This window comes from Mixophyes fleayi, chromosome 2, assembly GCF_038048845.1.
Source record: "Mixophyes fleayi isolate aMixFle1 chromosome 2, aMixFle1.hap1, whole genome shotgun sequence".
Taxonomy (NCBI): domain Eukaryota; kingdom Metazoa; phylum Chordata; class Amphibia; order Anura; family Limnodynastidae; genus Mixophyes; species Mixophyes fleayi.
Window position 1 is genome coordinate 351,525,381 of NC_134403.1, and position 25,626 is coordinate 351,551,006.

Sequence of the window (25,626 nt, forward strand, 5' to 3'; positions counted from 1 at the left end):
CAAAACTCATCCACTAGGTCGGGAGTGGTGTTTCGCTTTGTTTGCCCACTTAAAGTTGTTACTGACTTTGCCCATATGGGTCCCCATGCTGCAGAGCCATGGTTGGTGCATTGTGATGGGCCCCCATTACGAAATACCAGTATTTAGATGTCTTTAAGCGAACACTAGGCTTGATGGGTCTGGAAAGCGTGTTGTTTGGCACGCATTATTTTAGGATTGGGTAGATGGCGCATCAATTCAGTGCATCCAGCAGATGGGTAGGTGGAAGTTACAAACGGTATGTGTGGCCTACAAACGGTATGTGTGGGCTCCTCTGCTATCCTGATTTTCTTTCCTTCCTTCTCTTTCTCCCTGCAGATGACACAGGGCTTTGGTTACTTGTTGCTTTTGGAAGCAAGGGTGCCTTATTTTTCCTCTATAAGTGGGCCTGATTGGCTGTTAGCACCACGCTATTTTATGGTTTTACCTTCGCTTGCGTCTCTTGTTCTTCTTTGGTTTATTTTTCCTCTTTTCTTCTCGTTCCTTTTCTTCCTTGCTGTTCGCCTAAGGCTCTATCTCCAGCCGCTCTTGGCTCTCTACTACTCCGGTCTCTCCGCTGTCCAGGCATCATTTTCTTGTTGTTCCTATGCTGCCTCATTTTCTGGGCTGCTCCTTTATCCCATGCCTTAATGCCTCCCTGTTATTTAATTGACATTTGTTTGTTTTTTCTATCATATCACATAGAAACGAGAGAAGAGCAGACACTACCTATGGGGAGCACACCTAAGGGTAGATTATGTGTTGGTTATATGGTGGGTGATAGAAAGGACTGTATTTCATAACAGATTACCACCAAATAGACACACAATAATATACAAATTTTTAATAGAAATAGTTAAAAAAAATGGTTAAATGTGAAATATATTAAAATATGTGAGAATACTGTGGAGCATCTTTTCTACTATTACTTACAGATCATTGGACCCCACTGAGAATCTGGGTGGTTGGCCACTCTTTCGTACAGTGGGCTTCTTTACACCGATCAGCAGCGGACATGTCCTCTTTCCCCAGGCCTGTGGTGGTTGAGCCAACGGGGTTTGCGCTGGCATGATTTCAGGACGCTGCTGTGCAGGGAGATTTCCTGTCGGGGGGATGCCCCGTATCTTAGGGATCCATATTGGGGGTAATAATTTTGGCCATGTTATTTAAATAAGTCAACTCTTGAACATACAATCCAAACTGGCGTGGATACATACCTTATGACCTGACTTGGTACTCTGTTTGTCCGATATAGTCCCTAGAGCGCATGGAGGTCCTTTCCTGATGGAATGGTGGTTGAAAAGGCTCGTAAGAAAGTTAATTCTGTGTGGCCAGATTTGTACACTCGATTGGTGGCTTGCAGATCAAGCATCCTTTAATTAAATTCCATTGTGTTCGCCTTTATAGGTCAGAAGGGGTTCATTTGACTGAAGAGGGTATGGGTAGATTTATAGGTGTTTAGTGAGTGTAGGTTTAGGTATAGGGGCACATTAGTTTTATTCATTTAATGGCTGCACCTTCCTCCCTTCGAAGAGTCAGCTTTGGTTTCGGTACAGATGCCGCCCAGGGGGTGGGCTTGTTGGTAGTGTTCCGTCAGTCTAGAATAGACGCGTGTTCTCGGATTCTTGCGATAATGGATACCCAAGTTTAAGGAAAGCATGCGTCTGGGTGAAATGATTACCCATTTATTGATATCAAGAGACTAAATGACCCTCACTATGATATTAGGAGCATCGGTCCTAGCCGAACTGCTTATCGTTTTCTCCTCCACCGTACAGTTCTAATAAATGCCTTACATTTGCCAAAGCAATGTGCAGTGTCATTCATTATAATAGAGTGGTGAGAGGTGGCGTAAAGAGGGGACTGATTACATTTGAGAACATCAACCGTATTTGTTTATTACAATATTGGCAACGATGTCCTTATATTTCATGCTACCTTGTTGGAAAACATACAAGGTTTAAACAAAAAACTGAGAAGTGTCCCTGACCTTGAAATAACAATGCATTTGCTATTTGTTTTGCTTGTGTTGTCATAGTAACATATTTCCGTTAGTGAAACTATTTACATTTAACTATAATGCTATATTTTTTCTATACATATGCAATGGAGTACGTCACAATATTTCAACTGGCGAAGAGGACCACTAAACCTAAAATACAAGAGGCCTTATATGCGGCCTGGACAACCTTGATTTTGGAACAAAGGAAAAAAAACTTCAATTAATATTAATGCCAACTTTTCCGACAAGGAATACTCACACAGGAGTAACTCCTGAGGTGTCTGTGCAGCTCATGTGCAGGAGCGGTTGTCACACGGCTCTCCTCCAGACTAGGTCGGATTTACCATTAGGCAACCTAGGCAATTGCCTAGGGCCCAGCGGTCCCCAGAGGGCCCTCCCAGGGCTGGAGCTGAGACCACCCTTTAAAAATGGGCCGCTACTTATGGGCCAGTGCTATGTGCTTGCCGCCCCCGGGCTAAAGTCTTCCAGCCAGCCCCTGAATAGGGTTATATGTTATGCTAAAAAACTATAGCGCTATGGATTTTTTCAGGGAGGGGGCCCCAAACCAGTATCTTGCCTAGGGCCCCATGTGGTCTAAATCCGGCTCTGCCTCCAGACCCATCCTGCTGGAAAGCGAGCCGCATGATTGGCTGCTGGTGACTGCCGCTGTGTGAAAGCGAGGAGTAGGCGGGGATAGCGGCAAGAACCTGACATTTGCATTGGATCACGTGATTTGAGCACAGATAGGGTGGTCTGGGTAAGGTAAACCCCCCTTAAGTGTTCGCCTGCCTTGGTCGAGTTCTGGTCGAGTTCCTTCTTTCCAGCTCCTCTCCGGGCTCCTAGCACTACTAGCAGTAGGAACAGGACAAGAGGTCTGCCACACATGGAGATATACTCAAAGTAGTCTTGTCAACTCAATCAGATAAATCAGGGAGGTTTTGGTACAGATAACATTCCTATATTATGCTTTGACGTAAGTTCACTCCACACCAGTTCCCTTCCAGATTCTCAGTGCTACTAGTATTAGGAAGAGAACAGACTTGCACTGTCCACTGGCCATTCTGATTGGCTGCACCACGATTGAGCAGGTGGTTTATGGACATAGAAGGAGCCAGACACAACGAGTTGCTTGGGGTTTCCATTTTGAATGCACTGTATGCACAGAGCCACAATATCAAGCGCATTGCTGGGGCAAGGGAGTAATCTGAGGCCTCAGCTCTCACCCAAGCAAGCAAGAGGGAGGGTTCTGTTCAACAGGAAATGCCCCCTATGGGTGTACCTAATTAGTTCCCCTCTGAATTTTTCCATATCATGGCAGCGCCCTGTGCCATCTCAAAGATGTAATATGGCACTTCCGAATGCTCGGTCCATGTACTTCCATCATGTTCAGTTTGGAAAGCTTTGCAAGTTGTGCCCAGAAGGACATCACATCATTACATAAGTATTTGTCAGTGTTGGTAGCTCGCTCTCCAGGGCAACTTGTATTTTAGAATGATTAGTTCTTTAAAGTGCGCCTGCCTACTACAGTCAATATTTAGTGATGTTGGGTTGCAAATTTAGGTGTTTTGATCAAAATATGAACCAATACCTCTTACTTTCACTTAACTAGAGGCATTCAGATTTACATATTAAGGACAAGCTCTGACAACAACTGCATTCTTGCTTTCTTTCTTCCATATAAGGCATTTATAATGGCACGCAGCTGGCTTATATCTTTTCTATTTGTGCATGTTAGTAGTCCCAGCTTCAGGTAACTGGGGTGGAGGGGATATTCCAGAAGAGGTTACCCTCTATTTGCTAAACGGGTGAAGGTGTAGATACAAAAAGAGGTGGGGATTGTCCAAAATTGGGATTTCCCTTTAAAATGAAACACCCATCGGCTAGTTAAAAAATACTAACACAAGCCAGAAAGAATTATAAGGAGGCTATTACAATATAATTATCCTGTGAGTCTTCATCTCAGGTTTGTCTGCAGGTCCTCAGTTTTGAAGAGGACGGGATAGACCAATTGGTAACAATGCTCACGGATTACTCAGGAGATGAGCGTGTTGATCTTGCAGGAGACAGTGACCTTCTCCACTTGTGTGATTGGGTATGTGAGGACAGAACTGCAGGTGACAGGATGGCCAGGCTACTGTCAAATTGGTACAGGAAAACTGTGATGTCAAACACAACTGTATAGAAAAATCTTTTAACTCCAAATGCTTATATTCACTGAATAAGATTCCTTCTGCACCAAGATTAGAAGGATTATGCCTCAGGCACAAAAAAAGTAATTTTAAAAATGGTTTTAAAAATACACATTAAGGTTACTGTGCTTTTTGCTGTGTTATTCTCTGTGTTTAAATTGCTTTGCATTATTTGTAGAATTGTCCTGTGTTACTCCTATGTTTTGTCTGGCTTTTTTATTATCCTTTTTATGGTGCTCCAGAGCTCATTAAAAAAAAAAAATGTATATAGCGATTTAAAGAACAGAGCACAGAAACAAAGTTTTTAGTGCTCTGCACTACTGAGTTTAATGAAGTATGTCTTTATACACATATTTTTTTTGTTGTTAGTAGAACACAGAAAATGTTTTTGTGCCTGAAGGTTTAGACGGGAAGGGATCTCATAACTGTTTAATTGCATTTGGCACCAAAAACAAAGGATTGGATGGAAATTACAAACTAAGAAAATTTAATGTATTGGTGTCCTGGTTTACAAAGTTCTGGGTATTTTACCCCAAGGGCTTCTGTGTGCTTGATCCATATTTCCCATATTCCCCATGAAAAACGCATGTAAATAACAATGTAAGAAAAATGCATTTATGTTGGGCTTACAGACCAGTCCCAGGAAAAATGAAACATGTTGTTATACACTTTCACTGTCAGTTGTCCTTGTAAACAACTGCAGCAGGAACAATATAAATACACACATAGAGGTAGATTTACTAAAACTTCTAAGGAAGGAAAAGTGGAGGTGTTGCCCATAGCAACCAATCAGATTCTAGCTATCATTTATCTAGAACATGGTAAAACATACTAGATAAATGATAGCTAGAATCTGATTGGTTGCTATGGGCAACAGCTCCACCTTCAATGTAGATCCATTTATGTGTGAAATAAGAAAGATAGTGATCAAAATACAGTAGTTGATATCTGGAAATTCTGCTCCATCTAATGTTATTAATGTTTTTGTTGGTTAATGCATGTTCTTAGTAAACAAATTCAGATCAGTTCTATGTACTCTGAAAATGCTCAATGGTTGCCATAATTTTTGTGAAAGTCTATCCCATATAAATGACTTGAATTAATAAATACAGTCATAGCCAAAAGAGTTTTGACAATGACAAGTATTGGTTTTCACAAAGTTTGCTGCTTTAGTGTATTTAGACCTTTTTGTCAGATGTTGCTATGTTATACTGAAGTAAACTTACAAGCATTTCATAAGTGTCAAAGGCTTTTATTGACAATTACATTAAGTTTATGCAAAGAGTCAATATTTGCAGTGTTGAGCCTTCTTTTTGAAAACCTCTGCAATTCAGCCTGGCATGATGTCAATAAACTTCTGGGCCACATACTGACTGATGGCCGCCCATTCTTGCCTAATCAATGCTTGGAGTTTGTCAGCATTTGTGGGTTTGTGTTTGTCCACCCACCTCTTGAGGATTGACCACAAGTTCTCAATGGGATTAAGGTCTGGGGAGTTTCCTGGCCGTGGACCCAAAATTTTGATGTTTTGATCCCCGAGCCACTTAGTTATCACTTTGCCTTATGGCAAGGTGCTCCATCATGCTGGAAAAGGCATTGTTCATCACCAAACTGTTCTTGGATAGTTGGGAGAAGTTGCTCTTGGAGGATGTTTTGGTACCATTCTTTATTCATGGCTGTGTTCTTAGGCAAAATTGTGAGTGAGCCCACTCCCTTGGCTAAGAAGCACCCCACACATGAATGGTCTCAGGATGATTTACTGTTGGCATGGCACAGGACTGGTGGTAGCGCTCACCTTTCCTTCTCTGGACAAGCGTTTTTCCAGATGCCCCAAATAATATGAAAGGGAATTCATCAGAGAAAATGACTTTACTCCAGTCCTCAGCAGTCCAATCCCTGTACCTTTACAGAATATCAGTCTGTCCCAGTTGTTTTTTTCTGGAGAGAAATGGCTTCTTTGCTGGCCTTCTTGACACCAGGCCATCCTCCAAAAGTCTTTGCCTCACTGTTCATGCAGATGAACTCACACCTGCCTGCTGCCATTCCGGAGCAAGCTCTGCACTGATGGTGCCCCGATCCCGCAGCTGAATCAACTTTAGGAGACAGTCCTGGTGCCTGCTGGACTTTCTTGGGTGCCCTGAAGCCTTCTTAACAACTATTAAACCTCTCTCCTTGAAGTTCTTGATGATCCCATAAATGGTTGATTTAGGTGCAATCTTACTAGCAGCAATATCCTTGCCTGTGAAGCCCTTTCCATGCAAAGCAATGATGACTGCACGTGTTTCCTTGCAGGTAACCATGGTTAACAGAGGAAGGACAAGGATTTCAAGCACCACCCTCCTTTTAAAGCTTCCAGTCTGCTATTCTAACTCAATCAGCATGACAGAGTGATCTCCAGCCTTGTCCTCGTCAATACTCTCACCTGTGTTAACGAAAGAATGACTGACCTGATGTCAGTTGGTCTTTTTGTGGCAGGGCTACAATGCAGTGGAAATATTGTTTTTGGGATAAAGTTCATTGTCATGGCAGAGAGGGACTTTGAAATTAATTGCAATTCATCTGATCACTCTTCATGACATTCTGGAGTATATGCAAATTACTATAATCAAAACTGAGGCAGCAGACTTTGTGAAAAATAACATTTGTGTCATTCTCAAAACTTTTGGCCATGACTATAGTACATAAATTAGCCTGTTAGAATGTAGGTCTGCAACAACAACCTTATTTCCATATTTGCACATCAGCGTTGCTGACTTTTAGGTGTAAATTTATCAAGCTGCGGATTTGAAAAAGTGAAGATGTTGCCTTTAGCAACCAATCAGATTCTAGTTTTCATTTCTTCAGTATATTATACAAAATGACAGCTAGAATCTGATTGGTTGCTATAGGCAGCATCTCCAATTTTTCAATCCCGCAGCTTGATAAATTTACCCTTTAAAGTTTTGTCCCTTGAAAATACTTGATGCAATTTTTACTACATGCTCTTATTCTTTGGTCTTTAGGAGTTAATATTTCTTTCAACTGTGGTTTTTAAAAGGCAAATTAATTGTAAAGTAAACAAGTTCTGAAAACATATTATGATTGGGATTGTAAGCGGCAAAGGTTAATTTAGACAGCACCATGTGTGACTGGCATACGGCACCTTCCCATTCTCAAAACGCTCCTTGCAATTCATCCTTGATTGTTGGCATCTAAGGGGCCTATATATTAACATGTGGTGATTACATTTTTATCTATCAAAGCGATAAAAAAATATTTTATTGCTGCTATTTATCAATAAAATATCATGGAGACAGTTGATCAATACTTAGCTACCTCAGTGATAGTGGCCCAGAGAACCAAGGGTTAAATGACTGCCTCACCAGAACTGTCTCAGGGGACTTACAGATGTCTAATCCGGCTAGCTGCTTTACACATGCACAGGGGGAATAAAAACCCAGCCTTGACCTTTCAGCTCCACTTGGTTAAAAAAAAAAATTAAAATAGTTTAAAAATATAAAAATATATCTAAAAACTATTTACAAAACAAAACAGGATTGGTTTCAATTAATTATTTTTTCATTACCTTCTGTTTTTGCACTACTTGTTAAATTAGTTTCTCCAATCTATTGCCAGAGGCGGACCTAGACTTTATTTTTAAGGGGGCGTGATTTTGCATAAGCACCTCCCTCCTTTATCTGATTGGCTGGCCCATGTTTAGACCCTCCCGTTTTGATCGGCCGCTGGGACCTATTTTAAAGGTAGGCTTTCTGCTGCAAGGGGGGGGGGGGGGAGAATGTCCGGATCAGTGGTGGATCCAGGGGGGGCGGGGTGATAGGGGCGATCGCCCCCCCTAGCAGACACTTGCTTGTGTTTAAAACACAATCAGAGCAGCCGGGCAGCACACTGTCCCTGCCTGTCACGGCTGGACGGACCTGCACATAGTGTGCAGCCGTCGGCAGCCTAAGATTTTAGAAAGGGGCGGGGCCTAAATTGCCCCGGGTACAGTACTTTTCTAGATCCGCCCCTGGTCCGGATTGCACTCCCCCTGGATCCGCTACTGGTTATCGCTGGCGAGACCCAGAGACGCTTGATACCAGCGACAGCATTGCAATTGCAGGCGGTACCCCCTTGATGTATAAAGGGAAACACTAAAGTAACAGAGAGTTTGACGGCAGATAAGGACCACTGGGCCTATCTAGTCTGCCCATTTTTTTAACCTCAAACTCTATTTGAACATTAGTTCTTTGTAATTATATCCTTATGTCTATCCCAAGCTTCATCACCATTATTTATGTATATAGCGTCAGCAAATTCCATAGCGCTTTACAATTGGGAACAAACATTAATAAAACAATACTAGGTAATACATGCAGACAGAGAGGTAAGAGGGCCCTGCTCGCAAGCTTACAATCTATGGGACAATGTAAGTTTGATACACAAGGCTAAGTGCTATATCATATTGCATATTGTTCCAGCTAGAATGCAAAGATAAATAGTTTTGAGTGGGCTGTGTGATCAGTCACACAGCAATGTTGGTCAGAGGGTTGTTGTCTTGTGTTAGCTGTGTAGAGGGTGGTAATCTTCGGAGATTAAGATGCTGGTTGAGGAATATTATAAGCTTGTTTGAAGAGGTGGTTTTTCAGAGAACACTTGAAGACTAGAGGAAAGTATTGTGCAAGGGAGAGAATTCCACAAAGTGGGTGCAGCCCGAAAAAATTCCTGTAACCGGGAATAGTAGGATGTGATGAGTGTGAATGAGAGACACAGATCTTGCATATTTAAATCTCTCTAATGTATTAGCCTATACCACCTCTGATAGGGGGCTATTCTATATCCAGCAAAAACTCCTGTCCTTTCAATATACCCCAAATATCAGGCAGCAAAGGCAGATAATATAGACCTGATGTGAAAATGTATAGCAACTCCAGCATATAAACAATACATAAGCAACCTGCAGCTCTAAAGGATGCCCTGCCAAGTCTTGCTGGAACATGTAGTTCCCCAACTGCTAGAGAGCCACTGATTAATGTTTTACCCTGTTTTGCGTCCAGAAAGGGACCAGGTGATGAATTTCAGATCCAGGAAACAATGTCAGTAAGACACAATGTCAGATATAAGACACAATGTCAGATATAAGACACAATGTCAGTAAGACACAATGTCAGATATAAGACACAATGTCAGATATAAGACACAATGTCAGATATAAGACACAATGTCAGTAAGACACAATGTCAGATATAAGACACAATGTCAGTAAGACACAATGTCAGATATAAGACACAATGTCAGTAAGACACAATGTCAGATATAAGACACAATGTCAGATATAAGACACAATGTCAGTAAGACACAATGTCAGATATAAGACACAATGTCAGATATAAGACACAATGTCAGTAAGACACAAGTATCCAACAGAGATGTCTCCCCCCCCCCTCCCCTTGACAGACTATTGTACTGTATGCAGCTGTAGTGCCGGAGTCGCGCCACCAGGGGGCTCTAGCGGACGAGGGTGGGCAGGATCAGCTGACGCAGCCCGTGGATGTGAGAGTGTGTGTGTGTGACTTGTCTCCCGTGGACGAGGCTGTGCCACTCAGTCCAGAGCACCAGCCCGGAGGATATCAGATTGCCAGGGAGCCCCGACACAGCGGATCTAAGGCTCCCATCCCCGGCTCTGCTGCAGCCATGCTGCCCCATATAACCCTGCTCTTCCTGGCTGCCGGAGCGCTGGCTATAGAGGTAAAGGGATGGGGGAGGGCAGAGCTGTTGTGCTTCATTGCTAGAGAGAGAGCAGATCATGATGTAATGGCTGGATCACACCTTACTGTCCTTTGTGTGATCACCCTGGGGATCTTCTGCTGATCTTTCCTGCATGTTTGCACCAGAAGGGTGCAGGATGCTGCTGACCTAGACAACATCTAACACCCCCACTTACCATTACATGCATCCCCCGTTAGGGGGCTCCTGTGTGCTCAGGGTAGAACCTGCTGGTGCCCTCACCCTGCATTCTTGCCCTCCTCCCTCATAGTTGGCACTGGTCTCATTTCCATTGACCCTTTGATGCCCTCCATCAGCTTTTTTCCATACCAGTCCTATTGGCATTAACCCATATGTGATCCTTTTGACATAACAGCTTATTATTCTCTTCCTATTGCTGGAGTTGCATGATTCTTACCTGTGAGAGTGTTCTGCATGCACTCAGTCTTAAGGCATAAAGTAATGGGATTTTTTCTTTTATTTGTACACTCCTGATGTGTTGGTTACACCTATTTATCATATAGTAGATTGATAGTATATGATTTGCTTCTAGACCACCTGTCTATAGAAACTCCTATGTCTGGCTGTCTGAGACATCAAAGCAGTATGTTCTGTTTTTGTACAGAACTGCCCACTGGTGGGTGTCTCACTGAGGGATATCCTATGTATAAATGGTCTCTGAATTGCTGACAGGGGTTGGTTGGGCTAGTCCGTGCAATATTGCCCAATATTCTATTTCTTTTCCGCTATTGTTGATGATTTTGTCTGTGTTGGATGGATGGTAGTAGGTAAACATGATATGTTATGTGTTCCACTGAGATACTGCATGTGCAAAACATTGTTTTTTTGGTCTATGATAGGGAGGGGGTTTATAATTAGATACCTGTAGGGGAGTCTCGGTTAGCTGCTGGCTCTTCCTTTGGGTGGGTTTTAAAGAACCACTAGATAAAAGGATTTGACTGAAGGAAGATTAAGACACAGGGAAGATGGCGTCTCTGCCTTGCTGCAATGAAAAGCAGTGTGGAGAGCTGCAGCCTGGAGACAGCCTCCCACCACTAGGTGTATATAAACCTGTTTCATTCATCTATTCCCTTCTAAGCCATTCACTTCCAGCCATCACCCTGCATTAAAATCAGCTATTGAGGTTAAAAGTCCTTCAAACATCCAGCTACCTAATATCCTCTGCTAAGAGATGGCCCCTTCCCTGCTGTCCAATTGCCAGGAAGATTATAGTTGTTTGAGACTGATTGCAGAAAATAGATACTTTAATTAGAAGGACGTCATTTAGACGTACAAGAAATCAGCCGTGCAAAAGCAGAAATAAACCCGAGCAGGTTTGCAGATAATTTAATGTTATTCAGTATACTACAACATTACAAAAACATGTCTGATAAAAAAAAACTAAATTCTACTTCAACTATAACTTTGCAACTTTTTGATCTGCATAAAGGGCACATTATTTATGTGACATATCCTATTACAAACTGGGAATGTTTCCTCGTTTATTGGTTTTTCAATGGTTCAAAATGTGCTTGTTATTTAAAGCTGCATTACCACCTATCCGTTAAATGTTACTGACCGGCTCCTTCTCCTCCCCTTGCTCCCAGGGGCTCCTCCGTTTCTGTAATACACAACCGGCATAATGGCTGCAGAGGAGGGGTGGTATGTGAGCGAGGGGACAAATCAGCAGCTGACATCTCCGTGCTTGTGGCTTCTGATTGGTCCTCCAGTTCACCGCTCCTGTGCAGCATCACGCAGGCCTGTTTTTTTTGGGTTGGAACCATGAGATGGACCACAAAGCCCGTGGAAAAGTGACTGTATGGGGCAGCCAATGAGGACACCCAGGAGGGGAAGGCGCCTATAAGTAACATATAAGAAATAGCTGGTAATTCGACTTTACGTTTGGCTCATCTTCATATTTTTGTATAGGCCGATCAGTTTTTCTTATAGAGGATTCTGACATCCACTGGATACCTGATTTGGTTAGTTGTCAGAAAACATTAATACTCTGTTATCTTGGCCTTATTATGCATTAACATGTATTATATATGTTTACATATGTGTAGAGAGTGGGTCTTAGGAATAATAGGTATACGTTGGACCCCTATACATATAGAATGTTTGCTGGATGAAATTATTAGGCACATGGAGCCGCTCTGGTTGTTGAGTCTGTCTGATTATTTTGTTGACCATTGTTTGTTTTCCTATAGCTGAAGTTACAATAAATATAATAATTTTATAGGGCCTTTGCTCTACTATGAGAAAATACATCATGGTTGACATCAGCTGTGTGGGATACAGGTCAACGATCCTACATAGCATTGTATTCTTTAAACAGCGAGTTAAGTACCTATTAAGCATGCATCCTAGTTGTTTTTCTTGGCTGTCCTCCTACAAATCATTAATGCCTTTTAAAAAAATCTCTCTTGAGGGCAGACAAGTATGGCTGCCAATCAGGAGCATACACAGACTCACTCTCAGCCTGTCATATGATGGCAAAAGGGGGAGGAGTGGAAGGTTATTGTAATGTGCACAGAAGATTGAGTTGAGAGGGAAGCACCAATGCCTCTCTGCTGACTACATCATGTGCCATGTGACTGTGGTTGCCATGGTAGTCACGTGGCACGGTGCGAACCCTGCCGAATCATTAACAGCAGCCTGAAGAAACAAACCAAGGAAAATAGTTATTACCAAGCCTCTTTTTATAGCCTGCTGCAGGGATTTTTGTTTTAAAAATCCTGAGGTTGCTGTTTTAAAATAGCCTATGTATGTATATATAATGTGTGTGTGTTTCAGTTTTATTTTTACATTTGCAATATTTTTTTTAAATGTATTGTAATTCTTCCTAAGGTAAGGGCTTTCTTTTTTTAATCTCCATAAATTGTCCCTCAGCTGCCCGGTCTGAGACCATACGCAGTCTATCTGCCGCAGAGGCTGATTTAAGGTTACAGCATTCAGATGATCTCTAGAGGTAGTCCCCCTTTTCAGCTGGAGCCTGCTGTAGTGTGTAAGCAGTCCTTGACCCACTACCACCTCACAGACATCACTTGCAGCATTGCACATCGGAAGCCATTACTTGAGGGAAGGGCTGTGAGCTGCAGTCTTCCAGGTCCCCGTTTCCTTACTGTGTGAATGCGGACAATGAGCAGCTTATTCTGTGCAGCATTTAAATTATAGTGAAAACTGACTCTCTTTGTGTCTGCAAGCTGTACTGAAGGGTTTATTAATACTGTCATTTAGAAAACAGAGCCATATTCATGCCGGTCTAAACAAATACCTCCTGTTGAAAGTACAGGCCTTCTTCTGTGTCTCCTATTCTGTTCTGTAGTCCCTACTTTATGTACTCTGCCATTTGTAAACGGGGAACCTTTGCTTAAAACCTAATCCTCACTGACAGTCAGATTTTGCAGTCGTTCTTTGACTAAAGCTATTTTATTGAACTATTTACAGTATGATTGCCCCCATCTAATCTTGTTCTAGTTTAATACAGCTAATTACTTTTTTGATCTAGGGTTTCAGGCCCCATTACAATAGGATGCAGTCTCATGAATATTTGTAGAGCTCACAAAATGGCAGCCTCCATAGTTCTTAAGCATCTCACAGGCCGCATACCGTAGGTGAGAAAGTCATGGTCAATGGAGGTTGCTGAAAAACTTCTATGTGAGTGTGTATGTGTGTATATATCTATCTATATCTCATACTTGCCTACTCTCCCGGAAGTCCCGGGAGGCTCCCGAATTTCGGGGGTCCCCCCGGAAGAGTAGCCAAAGCTCCCGCATTTGCCGAAATTCACGGCAGTGAATGGAGGGAGCGGGACTCAATCGTGTCATTAAGCTCCGCCCCTCCATTCAATGCCGCAAATTTCGGCTTTTTATAGTGGGGGTGGATCTATGGTGACGCGACAATGTTGCCATGCCTGGATCTCCTGGGGGGGGGGCATAATCTTAAAAGTTGGCATGTATGGTATGATATATATATATATATATATATATATATATATATATATATATATATATATATATATATATTTGTGTGTGTTTTCAAGAGTTTTATTTATCAAGGGTTTGAACAAGGTGCAGGAGGGAAACATTCTTCAAAGGAAGAGAAGTATTAGAACACGAGGACATGTACTGACACTGGGGGGAAGAGAAGTATTAGAACACGAGGACATGCACTGACACTGGGGGGAAGAGAAGTATTAGAACACAAGGACATGCACTGACACTGGGGGGAAGTAGGTGCAGAGAAAATTTAAGAAAAATTTACCTCACCGAAAGGATAGTGGATAAGTGGAATAGCCTCCCGTCAGAGGTGGTTGAGGCTAATACAGTAGAGCAATTTAAACATGCTTAGGATAGACATAAGGATATCCTAACAAAGTACTAAGGATCAAATAGGGTTTGAGGTTACCATAGGTTAAAAAATGGGAAGACTAGATGGGGCAAACGGTTGTTATCTGCCGTCAAATTCTATGTTTTTAGAAGAGAAATAAAAAAATAAATTTGTTTTGTAGGCACTCTTAAAATTCACACTAATACTGTGGTTAAAATTCAACCTTTATTATTCATAATTACAATTCTCACTCCAAACTGATCCTTACCTAAGCGAAATGTTAAATTAAAATTAAATAGATGTGATATGAAGATGAAATAATTGTGTAAGAAATAAAAATGAAATACCCTTAAGGGTCCTCAATACTTAACCAAAATATTGACTGCTTCTTAAACAACTAGCAAACGTTATATTAATACTTGTTTGTTTGTAGCGTCTTTATTATTACAACTGTATAGTGACTTTGTTTAGCTGCTTATTTCGCAGCAGAATTGAATTCATGTTTTTGACACTCCTCTATGTGGAAAACTTTACGAAATTACTAGAGAACTCATTTGCTTTTTCATTTGCATCCTCATTCATTTATACACTGAGTAGATTTTAATTATCTTTATTCGCTGCATTCACGCTCTTACGATTAGAGAAATGTCTCCTCAATATTCCAGTGATAGTTCCATATACTATTTAGCGCTGCCATATGTCATTGTACTGTTATTGATAACATGTTCAGTTGTCTCTGTAAATCACTCAGGAATATGCTTGCTATACAAGTATACTGTTAACTGCAAAATAGGCTGGACTTAAACATAATACTCATTTTTTTTCTGCTAAAGAAAGATGCTCAAACTCAGTGCATTCAGCTCTTAACCAATTTCTCCTCAGGATTTTAATTTTTTTTGTATTTAAAGTATGTGTTTTTTGTTGTTTTGTTTTTTTTAAACAAGAGAAAATGAAGTTGTGAAAAAAGACTATTTCACTTGGTAAGCTGCCATCTCCATATACTTCCAAGATAACATTTACCCCTTTATTAGGTTCCTGGGCAGCACGGTGGCTTAGTGGTTAGCACTTCTGCCTCACAGTACTGGGATCATGATTTCAATTCCCGACCATGGCCTTATCTGAGAGGAGTTTGTATGTTCTCCCCATGTTTGCGTGGGTTTCCTCCGGGTGCGCCGGTTTCCTCTGACACTCCAAAAACATACTGGTAGGTTAATGGGCTGCTAACAAATTGACCCCTAGTCTCTGTGTGTGTGTGTTAGGGAATTTAGACTGTAAGCCCCAATGGAGCAGGGACTGATGTGAGTGAGTTCTCTGTACAGCGCTGCGGAATCAGTGGCGCTATATAAATAAATGGTGATGATGATGTAATGCTTGCTTAGCTTACATGCAATAAAAATACAATAATTACCTTTTCAGTGTGTTTACAAATAGTGAACAGTATTCTGTAGTGGCTGCACTATCTTGCCTCTACATAAGTGCAGTTAGCGCACAGCAGTCACACACACACACTTGAGCGGAGGGTTAGACTTGTCTTAGAAGACTAGGTAAGACTACTAGCTGCAGCGTATTATTTTCCCCTGTGGTCACATGATAAGCTTGGGAAGGCAGGTGGCTTGGGTGCAAATGGCCAAGGTAGTTTTAATGCAGCAAGGGATATGTTAGGGGGAGGGTGCCCTTGCTCAGATGTATGCATCGTTCAGCTCCTTCTGTCCCCTCAGTAAGCACACAGGTCACTTGGCAAAGTCCTAAGGTCTGAAACTGCTACAGAGGTCCAGAGACATCCAGTGATTTACTAATATGGTGAAAAGGCAGAAATGTGCAGTCACCATAGCAACCAACCAATCAACAATAAGCTTACACTGACCCTGTACAAGTTGGCCCCAATGAAAGCAATTGTGGAGTTGGTTGCTGTGGTTACTGCATCTTTGCATTGATTCATTGTGGGGAGTGTGAAAATGTATAGAAACCCATAGCAACCAAAGAGCAATTAGCTTTTATCAATACGGTGTAAGCAAATGCTGTGGTTTATTGCACACGCAGTCAATAGAAGCCTGGCAGTATGGAGAAGGCTAAAGTGAGGATATAGTGCTCTGATTACCTTCATCCGTTTTATGTTCTATGCTTCTGTGTAAAATGAAAATGCTTCAGTTTCTTCTTAGCCCACCGCACCTTTATTACCCAATTATATCGTGTGTGTGTAAATTGAAAGTCAAGGCCACTCTGAATAATACTGTGTATTGGTAGACATGTCTGTAGCTGGTTTTCTTCATGTTATTATTATGTCTATTCTATTTTCACTATTCTATTTTTAAATGGGCTCTATATTATTTCCCCGTTGTATTTGTCTAATGTAAATATGTAAGGGATGAAAGTATAAATAATATGCTTATCGTAGGACTTCACCTAGTTTCAGCAATGGCGCTAGTGCTTGTAGATCTCAACATTGAATAGAGAGGCTGCTGTTGTTTTTCCCCATAATGACTTTATGTCCTTCCTCCCAGAGGTCCCCCCTGACATTCAGTGTGATAATCCTCTCACAGTACAATTGCCTGGGGGGGGTAGAGCGTAATGATAAAGCAACTGGGTGACCTCAGTAGGGGTGTGGCCAGGTGTGGAATGGACCGAAAATGACACCAGAGGTTGCAGGCGCAACAGCCTCCAGTTGGCTCCTAGCCGCTCAGTGGGATAATGTACAATTATTTCCAGCATATACGCTCTTTTGTGCTGAGAATGATTAAACAAAGGACAATTTTTTGTGAAGTTACAGACCCTTTAACCCTTACACTGCCAGGGTATATAAAGGACTCGGCTCGGCAATGACCGGGAAGGGTTAAAGCCTGCTGGTGTCATGCCAGTGTGCTCACATTACACAAACATGCCAGGATCAGATGGTTGGCTCGGAAGTTGAACTGTGCAGCACTTGATGTTGGCATTTTCTACATATTCAAGTCTTGCCGTTTGTCAAGCTGACCATAGATTAATCTGATATCTGACTATTGAGACTTTTCTTACATTAGGAGAGTTATGGAGTCTTTGTACTCAGGTGCTTGTGACACTATAAGGTTTCGGCTGGTTGTACTTGTGTCTTTCCATTGCACCGTGTAAATTGGAAATGTAAATAGACATTCAGAAACGTGTGAGTAGCAATCTGTACCAATGCTGTAAAACGCTGAGACTTTCGTCACGCTGGTAAAGCAAAATTAGCTAAATAAACAGGTGTGTTGCAATGTTGGTTATAATGATGATGATGATATATATATATATATATATATATATATATATATATATATATATATATATATATATGTGTGTGTATGTGTATATATATATATATATATATATATATATATAATATATATATATATATATATATATAATATATTATTATTATTATTATTATTTTGTAATATAGCCTTACAGTAAACTTTTTGCTGGGGCTGTAAAATTAATTAAACTAGCTTGTTTCAGGTATCGTACCTACAATTTCCGACGAGACACACAATATTAATCGATAGATGCTAAAAGAAGTTGGGGAGAAATCCCGTAATACCACTTGTGTTTAAGAAATACTTGCCCCACTACAGTAGCACCACCCCCTTATCGTGATTCTCCGCATTGGGAACTGGGGGTGTGGTTTACAATTTGCATAGTTATCTTTAAGCCCCGCCTCTGCGGAATCTGGGCAGACTCCTCAAAATTCCGGAGCTTGCCGGAGATTCTGGGAAAGTAGTATGGTAAAAAGGGAATGTGACATTTGACAAAACCTAAATATGGCCTGGGAATTCGGGTGGTTTCTGATAAGGTCTGACTTCCAGACAAGGACTTGGCAAATTTCTACAGCTAGTAAGTGATCACCGGTAGAAGCCAAGTTATTATGTGTTTTATCATGCATTTTAGGCGCATGAAGTAGAATGAGAAATTAAATGCATTGCTGTCGTGGTGCTATTACCATTTTTAAGTAGACCTTTATGTTGATTTTAGCGTTGTGGTAAGTTTTCTATACAGCAAACCAGTGCCATTGTATTCTATTGTTGAACTAATTTTTTTCTGCTTCAAATGAAAAAATAAATCTAAAATAGTGTAAAATATAGCTGCTGAAGAATCAGGGGATGTGAAAGTAGAATAAGTTGGAGCAGAAAACCTCAGATCATTAGGTGTTTTGCATTGTATGTGGGTTCTCTGACACGTTTGTGAGAGGCAGTGACTGGGGACACACCTGCCAGGGGAATCTGCAAGTTGTATAGACAGAGAACTTGCTGTAACACTTATGCAGCTGTTCACAAGTAGTGTTCATGTGGGAGTGTTATGGAAGACCACATACAGACCCCGCAAGCCTTCCACGCACTTGTTCTTCTTGTCAGCCTGTTCGTAAGGCGCTAAAACTGAATTTATGGCTGCAGTAAAACTAATTTTTAGATTGAAATCAGCTATTTGGTTTTGAGTTTTATAGATGGTCCTAACATAACAAATTGTAAGGTGACATTCGATTGGGTAAATACTTTGAAGACAATGTTTTGGCTTTTTTTTTCGCTGCGTAAAGCTATAGGTCTTTTATTGTAGCAATGCTTAAAGGATAGCTAAAAAATAGTTCTGAGTGTAATTTAATGAGATCATTATTATCATTGTTTATTTGTATAGCGCTGATCATATTATACAGTGTTGCACAGAGAATAACTAACCATACACCCCAGTCTCTGCTTTCAGCCACACGCACACGCTATGGTGCATTTTGTCAGAAGCCAATGAACCCACCAGTATGTTTTTGGAGTGTGGGAGGAAACCGAAGCATCTAGAGGAAACCCACGTAAACCATACTTGCCAACTCACTCGAAATGTCCGGGAGACTCCCGAAATCCCGGTCGGGAGAACAGACAAGTCTCCCGCATCTGACAAATACCTGGCCAGAATAATGCAATTTGCAGTGAATCGTGTCATTTTGGCCCCGCCCACTGCATCAAAACATCATTTTCGGCGTGGGGGGCAGGGCGAAAATGACGCGATTGACCGCGCCCCACCCTCTAATCACGCCTTCTGTCCAGGATCTCCCGGACTTCAGTGCCTAAAAGTAGGCAAGTATGACACGGAAAGAACATACAGACTACTAATAGGCCCCCTTGACCCCAGCACTGTGAGACACCAATGCTAACCACTCTGCCACCGTGTAGTTCAGGCTGTATTCCCCACATGCTCCCACAATGCATTTCATTCTTTTCCTGCTCAGTCTGTTTAAAACAAGCAGGACTGGTGTCCGTGCCCCTCTCAAGTGCCTTATTTTAGATTATCTCAGCAAACACCACCCCGAGCTAACCTTTCAGTGGTGAACCTATCCTCTAGAGAGGGCCTGTCACCAGTAGTACATTTTATCTCACCAATTCCAGTCCCAGGATCTGTGACCTTTAAGAGGGGATGGGCGCTGGAGAGACAGAGCATGTAAAATCAATACAAAAACCCTGTCAGACTGGTCACCCTTAATTCATTACTATCAAATAATAATGCACAGGCAAACATTTCTTTTCAAAATGGGTGGAATACGGCCACGAAACTGCTGTTTTACCCCCTGATCGCTCCTTTTATTGTGTTTATTAAAATATAAATTATACACTTGGATTCTGCCTACATTACCAAGAGTCAAGTAAACTGACTGTTCCCTGCATCCATATATTCTGTAGAAATACTGCAGCACTTATGTATAATTTGTGCTTTTTTTCATGACTGGTGTTTTTAGTCTTAACTTTCTATTTTAAGGGAACGCATTACTCATAGCTAAAGTATAGCTTTATTTTCATTTAAAAAAAACCCCAAACAAAAACATTTGGGAGAATATTTACTAAACTGCGGGTTTGAAAGAAGAGATGTTGCCTATAGCAACCAATCAGATTCTAGTTGTCATTTGTTTAGTACATTCTACAAAATGACAGCTAGAAGCTGATTGGTTGCTATAGGCAGCATCTCTACTTTTTCAAACCCGCAGTTTAATAAACATACCCCTTTATTTTAGGTTGATCTGTGCAAAAAACCCAGAATATTTAGCATTTTGGTGATTCCTTGTATATTGAATGGCACAGCCCACAAAATTGTTGCTTCGACTGTGTGACTCACAAGGGGGGATTTACACTGTTTGTTTATAATTAACTGGTGGCCTGATTATAATTAATATTGGTTCAATGCCAGTCTAGATTGTATGTCATACTTGCCAACTCTCCCGGAATGTCCGGGAGACTCCCGCATTTTGCGAGAGTCTCCCGGACTCCCGGGCGAGTGTGGCAATCTCCCGAATTCTGCCCACTTCACTAGGAAGTGCCCACTTCCTAGTGAAGTGGGCAGAATTAGATCCCAAACGCCGCGATTCCCGATGAATCGCGGCGTTTAGCCCCGCCCCCCGCTGTCAAATGACGCAATTTGCGTCATGACGTCACAGGGGGCGGGGCCGAAATGACGCGATTTTGGCCGCCCCGCCCCCTCACGCCCCCCTCCACTGGCTGGCTCCCGGAAGAGAGCTGAAGAAAGTAGGTAAGTATGTTGTATGTAGGAGATGAGTGCATTATAACCATTGTGCATTTCTCACAACTGTCCCATGGATCAGGATGTTTATCCGAATTCCAGGACAGTTGGGAGATGAGACTTTTACCTCATTGTCTGCTTGTTAATTCCTAGGGGTAGATCTATCATAACATCTAAAATGGAAAAGTGGAGCTGTTGCCCATAGCAGATTCTAGCTATTAATAATGATTGATGTGAGCAACAGAAGGTTTGATAAATCTCCCCCTTTAGTCTTGTCTCATGACTACATTTTTCTCAATTGTAAAGCTTTGAGGTGCATGCTGGGGCTATGTAAGTAAATGTTGATAATAATAATAATAATAATAATAATATAATAAAACAGTAGGGATTTAACTTTTTTATAGCTGAGAGAAAATGTACTGGGGCCCTAAGGATCTATGTTCCATTATTCTGGGACCCCAAAAGAGACAGATCCCAATAGAATGTTTCACATATCTGGCAATCAGGGGACCCCAGAAACAGGTCCCTCATCCACAAATTGAGCATCTGCGCTATAATACAATATTTTTTCAGCATATATTGTTTTTAAGTAAAGTCACATGCAATGATGACTGTGAAATACTGAAGCATTGTATTTTATTTGGTTTTTTTGCTACTTTTCTGTAATACTACATCTATTTTGGGGCTGTGCTCAGCACTCCTAAATATTGTGGACACCTGGAGCTATTAGGGGCCTGTACACATGTATTTAGCAGTCACCCTATCCTGCGTTGCAGTAACCCATATTTTTGGTAAATTGCAGATGCCTGCAGTTACTATGAATATAAGGTCACCTTGACAAATTTTCATTGTAGCTCAGTTATATTCTGCTCCTTGCAAGAGGGAGAGCCTGTTACATTCAATTATTGGTTTACGCTTTGCAGCCTCTCACGTTGAATGAACAGCGCAGCACTATAGCAAATGGCAATAGAAATCAAACCAGTTAACGAAAAACTGTATTTTTGTCACAATTCAAACATCAATTGGTAGCAAAATACTGTAATTATCAAAATAATTGTTCTTTTGAACCAGACTGTTATTATTTTGACTGACCACTGGCTGTTAATGGGGTGCAAGACCTCAAATATGACAGTTTTATGGTGCATTAAAAATACTTTTATGGTGTGTTATTGTTGTTGTTGTTATTAAGTGCCAGCATATTTTTTGCCTTACATCTTTTGATGCATGTTTTGTGCCTTCAATATTTTCTTTAGGTAAGGGATCTACAAACTCCATCCTCCATAGCTAGCAGACCGATGGGGTACCTCTGTATTGCTATGATGATTGGAATATTTTTTATAAGGGCGCAGTAATGTGATGGTGGCTTTCGGTAGGATGAGTGTGATAGCTGGGAAAATCAACACTGGTGGGCTGTATATCCATAACATCAGTAGTATCCCGATTCCTTGCCTCCAACCCCCATTTTGAACCTACCTTCCGCCACAGCTGTTCAGGTGATTAGGAGGAAGGGTGACGTGTAACAATCTCCCCCATGCCATCCTCAATCACCTCGGCACACACATCACAATCTGATAGTCATGAAAGTAAAAATTGAAATCTAAAGCTGTAGCCTTAACATGGTTTAAACTGGCCCTTTAACCTACACAAATAGAGGCATTAATACTATTCGTGGTTAGTCTGAGGATTCTCACACACAAATAAAATTGATAGGAGGGTTTGGGAAGAGATAATGGGCGTGTGATACAGAGACAAAAACAATGGCTTTCTAGTGAATAGAAGACTCTATGTAGTTACACCTTTTCACAAACGACATCGGGGTATATTTACTAAACCGCGGGTTTGAAAAAGTGGAAATGTTGCCTATAGCAACCAATCAGATCCTAGCTGTCATTTATTTAGTACATTCTACAAAATGACAGCTAGAATCTGATTGGTTGCTATAGGCAACACCTCCACTTTTTTAAACCCGCAGTTTAGTAAATATACCCCATAGACTCCATTATGTTAACATTTCATTTGTGTGCTTTTTATTATTCCTGCCCTAAATTTTACACACATTTCATCTAAGGAAACAGTGATGATAAGGTTGTATTTGATGACCAGACGGATGAAAAAGTTTTACTCTGAGGATTCTGCTCCTTTTAATGTTATTTTTATGCAGATGTGTTCTGAATTCTGAGGCTTTTTTCGCTGAACAGGCACTTCTGTGGTTCCAAGAGTCCCTGTAATTTGCTTATGTGCAGGAGACATTTATTCTTGACTTGATGTCTGACAAAATGCCAGCCTGGTTGATCTCTGTCCTCTGTTAATGATGCTCCAGAGATTTAAATCATTGCTTGTTATGAAGATGACTGTCTTCAGCTGAGGAAATATTGTCTGTGCCATCAATATTCTGTTCTCCAGTCTAAACCCTCTTCTAAAATGTCCTGCTTTTCTGTGTATTGCTCTGTTTTACACATTTTGGAATGTATTATCAACCACGTCACTTCAGACATATTGTTTTTTTTTTATTTCACCTTAAATTACGTTACTTGGGATACCATGCCTATATCTAGTCTATGTGGCATTTTAAATGTCCAGTTTTGAATGTGAACTATTGCAAATGAAAAATAGTGGTATTGCCCATAGCAGCTTATATCTTCTAAACTGTGCCCAGTTAATGTCAATGATGGCTGGAAGCGATTGGCTGCTATGGGCAACATTACCTTCTTTCCTGCTTTTCATTATGTTCTATTACAGTAATCCAATACAGTATCTCAATTTACCTCAGTTGTGAAAGAAACATGGCCGCTCCATTGATTAATAATAAAGCTGTATAGTAGGTTCCCTGTGCTGAATACTTTGTGCCATACATTATTGAACTTTTATTGAAGTATTAAGTAAAAATAAAACCCTATATAGATAGATTTATTTTCATTTGCACAGTTTAATTTATTACAATTTTTCACCAAACTGGTGAAAATCCTTTAATGATTTTCATGTCCCCATCATTACACATACATGCTGCTCTCCCCTCTCCCTTCTGTATGGTTCACGGAGGTAAGGTGTAGAATTGTGGACAAGGCACTTCAGTGTTCTCCGTAGACAATTTTGCCAGCCGGGTGGCATTCAGAAGCAGCCGGGTGGGGGCTGTTGTAATACTTTGCAATAATAATGAAAAATGTTGGCGGTTATTGCCCACACCTGCCAGGACTGGTCAGACTGGTGGTCAGTGGTGTAACACACACTGCTGGCTGCAGTGCTCACATAGTGCCTGTTCTATTAGGAGAAAAAAATGGTTTATTCTATTATAATAGGACTCTGTTGGGCTCCAAGAGCCGTGTGGCAAGTATGCCCAGCCTAGTGGAGCACCCGGGCAATAGGTGCTGGGGAGAACAGTGCACTTGGCAGTTACAGACTGTGCATTAGCAGCGTAGCTGAAAGACAGCAGGGTAAATAAAATAGCATATTATCTATTAATTTTCTTATTAACTTGTCGGATATTGTTAACTGACGATTTCACACTCTTAATTTCACCACAGCTATGTCACTGGGTTTAATTAAGGATCATTTCTTTTATAGTTAATGGAGAGGAGAGTATGACAGCTGTAACCCAAGTAATCATGTTACCTGAAAACACAATATTAAAAGAAAATACCACGCTTGTTCCAAGGAATTAACCGGGATTTAGAATGTTATTCTGTGATGACCCTTTGTGTCTGAACATTATATAGCCTGTTCTAGCACATACCTGACATGTTCTAGAATATTCCAGGACAATGCTTCTCTTATTCAAGGATGAAGCCTGGAGAGGCAGAGACCTCATGTGGAATTTTTCCGCTTAATTAATGCATTTTGTGAGTGCCTTGCTTTTTTCTTTTTAATGAGAAACTGTAAGGCAATTTTAAAAGGCTACATTATGCTGCAGCACCAAAAAATGTGTGCATAATTTGCTTTAGTAAATACTTCATAATACAAATATGCACAATACATAATACAATATAATGGAAGATGATTTATATTTATAATGTACTATGCCATCTGCACCTACAAAGTGTACCAGCGAAATGTACTGAATGGGGGAACTCCCAAAAGAGCTCACAATCTAAATAAAAAATATTTGAAAGTTTTGTTTCTTTCACAACTCAATTTTGTGTGACCAAAACCTACTTATTTATTATTATTATTATTATTATTATTATTATTATTATTATTAGATGATGACTTGTCATATTTTGTAAGGATGACTCCAATCCATGACTCCATGAATTGTCTGAATCCTGTGGATTTTCAGATATGTTTCCAGTCTTTAAAATGTACCATCCCCATGTCCATACTTGCCTACTTTCGGCAACTGTAGTCCGGGAGAGGAGCGTGACTAGAGGGCGGGAGGGGTCAGGGCGCAGCCAAACGTGTCATTTTAACCCCGCCCCCGCGATGGAAATGCCGTTTTGTCGCAGGGGTTGGGGCCATAATGACGAGATTCACTGCAATTCGCGGCATTTAGGCTAGACAGTTGCTGGATAGGGGAGACTTTCCTGCTCTCCCGGGAGTCCGTGAGACCGACTCGAATTTCGGGAGTCTCCCGAACATTCCGGGAGAGTTGGCAAGTATGCCTTAGTCACAATGGAAGCAGCCATGTTGTGAACTCAACCAATATCCTTCAAATTCACTCAGAAATGGTGCTATTATTGAAATACTTAATGCTTCAGTGATTATGCTAACTCATAGTGAATTCATAGACTCCGTTTAGATTCACCCCACAATATGGCTGCCACTGTGCACATTTACAGCAAATTCTGGTTTTCCTGTACGTGAACTGCTTTATCATTTTGGGCCCTGGTTGCGAGTTGTGTATTTTTC

The 25,626-nt window shown here is 41.1% G+C and overlaps 1 protein-coding gene and 1 long non-coding RNA gene across 2 annotated transcripts in view; one reads left to right on the top strand and one right to left on the bottom strand.

Annotated features, from left to right (window-relative positions):
• The window catches only part of LOC142139481 (uncharacterized), a 928,167-nt gene that overhangs the window by 488,498 nt on the left and 414,043 nt on the right, over positions 1 to 25,626 (bottom strand). The window lies entirely within an intron of this gene.
• APP (amyloid beta precursor protein) overlaps positions 9,709 to 25,626 on the top strand; it is a 183,888-nt gene continuing 167,970 nt past the window's right edge. Inside the window, exon 1 of the mRNA XM_075198369.1 lies at positions 9,709 to 9,933. Coding sequence (XP_075054470.1) covers positions 9,880 to 9,933 — 54 coding nt within the window. The 5' untranslated portion in view covers positions 9,709 to 9,879. The remainder of the gene's footprint in view (positions 9,934 to 25,626) is intronic.